The sequence below is a fragment of the Chlorocebus sabaeus genome, chromosome 1 (assembly GCF_047675955.1).
Source record: "Chlorocebus sabaeus isolate Y175 chromosome 1, mChlSab1.0.hap1, whole genome shotgun sequence".
Lineage (NCBI taxonomy): Eukaryota > Metazoa > Chordata > Mammalia > Primates > Cercopithecidae > Chlorocebus > Chlorocebus sabaeus.
In genome coordinates, this window is record NC_132904.1 from 4,763,375 (window position 1) to 4,772,258 (window position 8,884).

The 8,884-nt window shown below is 55.1% G+C and overlaps 1 protein-coding gene across 1 annotated transcript; it reads left to right on the plus strand.

The window, feature by feature from the left end:
* The first annotated feature begins 3,945 nt into the window (after window positions 1-3,945).
* On the plus strand, window positions 3,946-8,500 carry FGF4 (fibroblast growth factor 4). The gene is made up of 3 exons (XM_008017703.3): window positions 3,946-4,542; window positions 5,159-5,262; window positions 5,802-8,500. Exons 1-3 carry the CDS (start codon window positions 4,203-4,205, stop codon window positions 5,976-5,978), a joined length of 621 nt encoding a protein of 206 aa, XP_008015894.1. The 5' UTR covers window positions 3,946-4,202; the 3' UTR covers window positions 5,979-8,500.
* The last annotated feature ends 384 nt before the right edge of the window (window positions 8,501-8,884 follow it).

Here is an 8,884-nt window from a genome sequence, read left to right on the forward strand (position 1 = left end):
AGTTAAAAAAACAATTGGCTCAATCTCCCCTTGTTCTGAAGGTCCTAAAGAAAAACACGCCACTTGTCTTAGGGTGCTTCGGCTCAGTGTAGACCAGTCTATCCCACCGGCCTTATCATCCTCCTGGACTTTTGCCAAAAGACGTCATTGTGAGGGTGTCTTGCTAAAGCCAAGAAAGGGAAGTTGAATTGAGAAAGTGGTTGAGCCATTTACAAAGTTTATACAGCCTGGGCCCTTGCCCGGGGCTGAGCTCAGTCATTTTGCCCTGAGGACTAGAAGCGGATTTGTATGCAGCACTGTCTTTTTTATTATTATTACTATCAAGCCAACTAAGTTCTTAACAGCTGAGGTGGTGGGTCTGAGAAGCCTCTTCACTCCTTCACAGGAGAAGGACCATCCACATGAAGATCCTACATTGTTGGGTTTTTTTGTTTGTTTGTTTTTGGAGGTCAAAAAAGGTCACTGTTAGGAGGCTTTCTGGGCCTTTGCTCCTCTCCCTCAATTTATTACCCCTCCAGTGGCTGATGACGTACAGGGAGCCTTCCACCCGATAATGACATGGTTTTGTTTATTTCACAAATTCCCAGCATTTACTGTTAACCAGGCCCAGGCTGAACCACCCCCAAGGGGCTTACAGTCTAAACAGCTCACTTTGCTCAGCCTCTTCCTAGGGTCAGACCCTGTCTTGCTAAGGCTGACATCAGTTCATGCCCATTTCACAGACGGGGAAACTGAGAATGCTAAGAAGTGAAATGGCATAAGGTTATACAACTAACAAGGAGACAGCCTAAACTTGAACCCAACCGGAAGCCCAACATGGCCCCAAGCCTTCCTCGAACCCCAGGACTTGGCAAAGCAGGCATCCTGGGGTGAAGCATGGCAGAAGGGCTTTGGGTCCAAGCTCAGTGAGGGTCCTGTTTCTAGATCACCTGTCCAGGTGCAGTGACTCACACCTGTAATCCCAGTACTTTGGAAGGCTGAGGCGGGAGGATTGCTTGAGCTGAAAAGTTGGAGACCAGCCTGGGCAATACAGCGAGATCTCATCTCTACTAAAAAAGAAAACAGAAAATTAGCTGCGTGTGTAGTCCCAGCTACTCGGGAGACTGAGGCTGGAGGATTGCTTAAGCCCGGAAGTTTGAGGCTGTAGAGCTCTGATAGAGCCACTGCACTTGAGCCTGGGCAAAGGAGCAAGACACTATCTCAAATATATATATATATATATATTCCCTTGTCCCTCTGCTGAGAAGTAACCAGATCTGGAAAAGATTAGTCACCTCGGTTCAACTATTTCTTTCACATTAAGAGAAAAAAAAAAAAAAAAAAAAAAAGCCAATGCAGAGCTTCCCATGAGATTCTGGCAGCTCAGCCTGAGGCCTTTGCAGGTACCTCTGTGTGTCTGCCCCGGGCATAGTGGCAGATTGGGCAGGTTGCAGCGAGGATTGCTGATAGAGGAGCTCCTAGTGTACCTAGCCAGCCATTTACTCACAAACACCTATTGAGCACCTGCTGTGTGCCCAGCACTGGAGGTACAAGTGGCAACAACACAAATCCGGGCTTGCTCCATGGAGGTGACAATCGAAATGCGGCGGAGGGTCAGCTAACAAGCGCAGAAGGTTCTCTAAGAGCTCAAAGAAGCTCCAACCAGAAGGACCGGGTAGGGGATCCAGAAGGCATCCCCGAGTGGCTACTCCAAAGGAGTGGCTTCTCCATTCAGGCAAACCTGAATGGGAGAAGTCATTGGCAGGAAGATCTGGGGCCAGGGGACATCCAGTGGGAAGGAGGAGAGATGACGCGGTCAGTGTGGCGGGAACACAGGAGCAGAAGGGAAGCAGGTGGGAAGCAGGGTCAAGGGCCAGGGGCACAGAAAGGGGTCAGATGCAGATAAGTGAGTGCTTCCTGGTGCATCCTTCACCCACAATTCATCCTTACCTGTGCTTTTGTTGCCTCCCTTGGACATGTGAGGAGGCCAGGGCCTGCAGAGGTTGACAGTGTGCTCAGGGACCCCCCAGCAGCAAGGTGGAAGCCAGATTCCAGATCAGTTCTGCTGGTAATTTCCAGCTCCCAAAAGCCCTGCTGGCTGTCAGTCCCCAGTCACCAAAAGCACCTATCCTGTGTGGGTGAGCCTGTAGTTCTGGGAGATATATCAGCCGCCTGCAGGGTCCTTTGCTGAACTCACAGCAAATAGGAGAGACAGGGAGAGGTCCTCGGGAAGCCCTAAATTGAGCTTGCCATGGGAGTCCTGGGAAGAAAGGAGCCTCGTCCTATCAAAAGCAGGGGGAAGACATCAGAGGCCCTCTCCTCAGGTCAGCTGGCACAGGTGGGTCTCCAGGCCTGGGTCTCACTTCCCCAGAGGGCGTGTTCGGGTGGACCCAGGCTGAGGGAGGAAAGTCCACCTCCCATGTCATTTTGCAAATGGGGAGTCAGGGACCCAGAGATGGAAAGACCACACAGCAAGTGAGGGATGGGATCTAAGTCCCCTTCACCTGCACCCTGGCCAGGGATGTCTTCTTGGCACCAGATCTGCAGGCTCATCTGGGGGACCCAGGGACCCAGAGGCAGCCTGGTTGCATCTTAGCAGCTGTGAGCTGCAGCCCAGGAAGGCCCGGGTCTGGGTGGTGCTGCCCAGGCAGGCTGCAGGCCCAAGGAGGAACAAAGAGCCTCTAGAGGGGTGCAGAGCTGAGGCTCTGGTACTGCCAAAGACACTTGATGATCCCCAAGTGCCCCCCTTTCTGCACCTCAGAGTAGAGCCTTCAAGCCTCCCAGGTCCCCTCCAGGGGCACGAATAGGCCCCAGCAGGGTTCTGAAGAGGTCCCAGGAATCTCCCTGTGGGGATGCAGTGGAGGTGGAGGAGGCTGAGGTGGCCTGGGGACATCTCTGGTCACAGGTGCTGGTGATAGGAGAGGTGGGGTAGGCACCAAGCCCCCTGCAGCTGTGGCTAGGCCGGCCTGCAGGAAGGGCCAGCTAGGCTCCTCAGGGACCACAAAGAACAGGGGTTTTCACACCTAGGTGGGCCTGCATCTAGCTAGGTCCGTCCCCATCAGGCCATAACAGGCACAGTGGGAGGTAGAACCATGAGTCAGAGAGGGGAGCCTTCCAGAGGCCTGGCCTGGGTCCCCCCTAGACTGGGGACTCTGGCTATGGTGCATGGATATTTCTGCTGTGGAATCAGAGGAGAGGGGATGGTGAATATCCCCTCTGGCCCTGTGCCCTGCCACCTGTCCTTTCATGGAGGGGTGTGTGTGTAGGGGGTGCAGGACCAGGCCTCCCTGGGTGCATCTCTGCCACCTCGCCCTTTGGCTCAGGTGGACCCTCCACTAGGTATTCAGAACTCCAGCCCAGAAACGCGCCAAGCCTGTGGGGCCAAGACCTAGGGGGTGGGGGTGGCCTCCCTCCCGCCTGTAGCCAAAAGGCCCTCCCTTGCCCAGTCAGGCCCCGGTGTCGCTTACTGCTCTTACCCACCCCTCCTTCCCAGGCCGGTCCTCAAGGCCCCAGCAAAGAAACCAAGTTGCCGTGAGCCTCCCAAAGGCGAAGGGCAGGCAGCAGCCGCTGGCTTCTGCGCCCACTAGGAGCCTAGGGTGCCCGAGTTAGGGCTGCGCCAAGAGGTCCGGAGCAGAGAAGGAGACGGGAACTGGGACAGGCAGGGACAAAGTGCAAGAGGCAAAACTGGCTGAAAAGCAGAAGTGTAGGAGCCGCAAGGGGCGGGACGAACAGGTCCGTGGGCCGGGCGGAGCCAAGGGTGGGGGCCGGGGTCCCTCCAGGTGGCACTGGCGGCGCTAGTCCCCGGCCTCCTCCCCTCCCCCGGCCCTGATTGGCAGGCGGCCTGCGACCAGCCGCGAACGCCACAGCGCCCCGGGCGCCCAGGCGAACGCGAACGGCCCCCCGCGGGAGCGGGCGAGTAGGAGGGGTCCCCGGGCTATATATATAGCGGCTCGGCCTCGGGCGGGCCTGGCGCGCAGGGAGGCGCGCACTGCTCCGCAGGGTCCCAGCTCCAGCCGCGCGCTTTACGCCCGGCTCGCCGCTCCATGCAGCCGGGGTAGCGCCCGACGCCCGGGGGCCCCGTCGCTCGCCTCCCGCTCCTCCTCGGCTACGCACTCCCGCACAAGCTCGGCTGTGCGCTCCCGCGGGCCGCCACAGGCGCAGCTCTGCCCCCCAGCTTCCCGGGCGCACGGACCGCCTGACGGACGCACGGCCCTCGGGCCGGGATGTCGGGGCCCGGGACGGCCGCGGCGGCGCTGCTCCCGGCGGTCCTGCTGGCCTTGTTAGCGCCCTGGGCGGGCCGAGGGGGCGCCGCCGCACCCATCGCACCCAACGGCACGCTGGAGGCCGAGCTGGAGCGCCGCTGGGAGAGCCTGGTGGCGCGCTCGTTGGCGCGCCTGCCAGTGGCAGCGCAGCCCAAGGAGGCGGCCGTCCAAAGCGGCGCCGGCGACTACCTGCTGGGCATCAAGCGGCTGCGGCGGCTCTACTGCAACGTGGGCATCGGCTTCCACCTTCAGGCGCTCCCCGACGGCCGCATCGGCGGCGCGCACGCTGACACCCGCGACAGTGAGTGGCGCGGCCGGGCGCGAAGGGGCGGGGGCGGAGGGCAACGGCCGCCCCGGCCAACGCGCTCAGTCACACGCTGAGGCCTCAGGGGGGCACCTGCTCGCGGGTCCTGGGAACCGGGGCGGACTCGGGCTCCGGTGCCTTCTGACGCGGGGCTGGGGACGCACACTCTTGGTTCCTGCAGCCCAGCGCAACCCCTGAGGCCGGGCCCCGCCTCCCGCCTTCGGAAGCTCGGGCTCCCAGCGCCGAATTCCATCGCCTTCGCCCGTGGGCACAGGGCGCGCGGTGCAGCCACAGGGGGCCCGAGACATGCGCCCCGGCCTGGGCCTGGCTGGGGAACCGCTGGGGTGGGCTCGCTTCTGAAGGTGTGGGACTGGGTGCGGCCGCCGCAGGTCCCCTACGCAGGCAAGCTAATCTGAGCTAGCGCAAGCTTGGGCTCCGGAGGCCCTAGGGGGCAGCTTGGGCTCCGGAGGTCCTTGGGGGCGGCTGCGCCGGGAACCTCGGTCCCTTTGTCCCCAATCCCACCCCAGAAATAGGGTGCCCGGAGGCGAACAGGCCGAGGGGCGGAGTGGTCCAGGGATCACCTGCCCCGCAATGACCTGCGCCCCGCCCCCAGGCCTGCTGGAGCTCTCGCCGGTGGAGCGGGGCGTGGTGAGCATCTTCGGCGTGGCCAGCCGGTTCTTCGTGGCCATGAGCAGCAAGGGCAAGCTCTATGGCTCGGTGAGTACCGCAGGAGTCTGGCCAGGTACCTAGTTGGGGAACAGCGAACATGGCTGGCAGGATCGTGGCTTCTCCAGCCCCACCTGTGCCTGGGTCTTGGAGGGGTGGCAGGGTCACCGGGTCACGGGACCGGCAGGGCTGCCCAGACAAAGGAAGCAGCCCCAAGGCAGGAACAATGAGGTTCCTGCCATCCCTGAGTGGGCCCCTCCCAGCCCGAGGAAAGGGCGCTGTTGAGAGCCCTTCTCTTCTCTAGTCCAGAGTGGTGGGTCTCAGCGTTGGAACTGCCGGCTTAAGGCTGGACACGAAGGGGATGAATTCTCTGGCTGCTAGGTGCAGGGCAAGTGGTGAGAGCACCAGCTGTTGTGGGCTGGCCATGTCCCTTTCTCACCCTGTGAGGGTCTTGACACCTTAACTGTGCAGGAGAGACATCTCAGCCCAGGGTGGGGTCTGGGACAGAAGGGGGTTCTGACCCCTGGCCTCAGGCTGGGTACCTTGCCCAAGAGGTGCCCCAGCCCTGACACTGCCCTGCTTTGCTCCAGCCCTTCTTCACTGATGAGTGTAAGTTCAAGGAGATGCTCCTCCCCAACAACTATAATGCCTACGAGTCCTACAAATACCCCGGCATGTTCATCGCCCTGAGCAAGAATGGGAAGACCAAGAAGGGAAACCGAGTGTCGCCCACCATGAAGGTCACCCACTTCCTCCCCAGGCTGTGACCCTCCGGAGGACCCTTGCCTCAGCCTCGGGAAGCCCCCCGGAGGGGAGTGCCGAGGGCCACCTTGGTGCACTTTCTTCGGATGAAGAGTTTAATGCAAGAGTAGGTGTAAGATATTTAAATTAATTATTTAAATGTGTATATATTGTCACCAAATTATTTATAGTTCTGCGGGTGTGTTTTTTAATTTTCTGGGGGAAAAAAAAAGACAAAATCACAAACAAAAAACCAACTCTGACTTTTCTGGTGCAACAGAGAATCTTACCACTGGATTTCTTTAACTTGTCAAAAGTTGTCACGAGTGTGCTGCTATTCTGTGTTTCAGAAAAAAAAAAAAAAGGTGACATTGGATTCCGATGTCAACCCCTGTAGTATGGCATGGAGCATCTCTCTGTCTGGAAAGGCCTGCTTGAGGCTTCAGAAGCCAGTTCAGGGAGCTCCCCGGCTTGGCTCTCTGCGAGCATCCTCAGAGGCCCACTCCCTTTGTGCCCTGTTGCTATTAATCGGGACATATCGGTTTACTTCGGGTACAGAAAGTGCGGTGTCGACGTCCTCGCTACCACTCTGTTTTTAGATCTGCCAAGACTGACCTTTGAACTTTCCTGTAGTCAATCTTCCTGGATCTACCAGATGGGAGAGACCCTTGAACAACTTTATAAACTCCTGTTTGCCTTTTTTGGATCAGCGACAGCCCCCATCGCTGTGACCATTGGGGAAAGGACGAAGCTCTTTCATAAATTCCATGGAGAGGAATTGATATCCCACTGGAAGGCTAGAAATGGACAAGATGGTGTGTTTGCAATCACAAACAAAACCCTAGTGACGAAAAATAATTTGTGATGGCAGATGCTTCTGATGGTGTGATAGAATATGTTTTTTAAAACAAACCATCAAACCCCCCTCAAAACGGCTTCCCTGTGCTTGGGGAGCTTCGGGCTAGAGCTAGCTATTATTTTTAAGTGAAATGTCCTTGTCATTGTACAAAACAATTGGTGCAGTGTTTGCGTGGAGGAGCCTGCTGCTTTCTGATGCATTCCCTGCTTAAGTGCGTTTAACATCTACCTCACAAGCCGTGAAACCCCCGGCGAAACCTGCAGAAAGCTCAGACCCGGTGCAGGAGTATGCCATCCCAAGTGGCTTTTTTTTTTCCATATGTAGCCAAAAAGGATTGCAGATAGCGTCGGTGCATCCTATTCAAACCTTGTCACGTTTGAGCTATCTTTACCCTGTGATTTACTTTTAGTAAGGGTGATCATGGTGAAAATATTTGCAGACAGCTGTTACATGCACTATATGGTCACCAAGTAACCTTATATTTTTCTTTATATATTTTACAAATGTAACCCCTGTCGTTGAAGCAACCGTGGAAGAGGCAGGGTCGGTGATGTTTAAAAAAAGTTCCGAGGTGATGGCAAACATTTAATTTTAATGAATGACTTTTTAGAGTTTATACAAAATGACCTTAGCTTGCTACCAGAAATGCTCCGAATGTTTCGTCAAGACTTTAATACTCTCCTAGGATGTTTCTGAACTGTCTCCCGAATTAACTTTATGGGAGTCTACAGACAGCAAGACTGGAAAATCTGATTGGAGTTTTTGTCTTTCACATTCCTTTTGAAAACTCTTTGTTCGAATGCAAATCATCGACTTAAAATACTATTCTTAACCAAGGCCTGGAAGAAAGAAGACACTTGCAAAGCCACTGAGACAGGACCACACATCTTAAACTGCTGTTCCTACAATGCAATAAAATGTTTTTAAGTTTTAAACCACACCCTAGGCTCCAGGAGTGTTGAGGAAAGACGCTGTTTGCAGGTCTCCATGCTGTTTGGGGTCGGGAGTGGGGGTGTGGCGGGATCATCCGTGGACTTTCTGGATTTTAATGTATTCACCTAGTGACAAACCATGATTGTGTTAAATGCCTTAAATTATTATGAGATTTCTTGTCTCAGAGCCCAATCAGATTGTCAGGAATTAGCATGTCTTAGGTTTGATCACCCTTGACCACTGCTTACAGATATTTCTTCAACAAATCATGTGTGATGCCTGTAAGGACGTAACTGTCCCTTTAAAATATTGTTTTCCTATTGCTGCGATGGGGATTCAAGGTTCCTGTATGTGCCACTGTTTTCAGAATCTGTAGTTTTATACAGGTGCCGACCCTCGTTGTGATGTATGTGCTGTGCACACTGACATGCCGAGCGCAATGATAAGCGTTTATCGTGTATAAAAGATGCCACTGGACTGGATGTACACAATGGGGAAAGGAATTAAAAACTATTAAAACTGTGCCTGGAAATGCCAAGACCTGGTTCCCTCCCCCTGTCTTCCAGGGGTCTTTCTATTTGAGGCCTGAGCCTCACATGTCTGGGGGTGGGGGTGGGGTCAGGAGAGACGAATTTTAGCCAGCTGTGTCCACACAAATGTAGCCTTGAAAACAGGAGCCTGGGGGGTGTGAGTGTCACAAAGTTTTGCCATGACACTGAGTCTTGCAGTTTATTCTCATTCTCCTGATGGGGCTAATTCCCGCCATTCCCACACTGTAACTAGCCCTAAACTCTGTGCCCCTCCCATTGGCCTCCTGTTCTCTAAAGCAATTTGCACTTCCCTGGGGGGAGCAGTGAAGCTCCAGAGCTGGTCATTAGAAGGCAGACTCGAGAATAGGTTTCAAAATCTAAGTAGACACCATCCATGGGTATCAAACTCAATATAATGAACTGCAGCTAGTCTTTTATTTTTAATTAATTACTTTTTAAAATTGTTTTTTGAGATGGAGTCTCACTCTTGTCGCCCAGGCTGGAGTGCAATGGCACGATCTCAGCTCACTGCAACCTCTGCCTCCCAGGTTCAAGCCATTCTCCTGCCTCAGCCTCTCGAGTAGCTGGAATTACAGGCACCTGCCGCCAT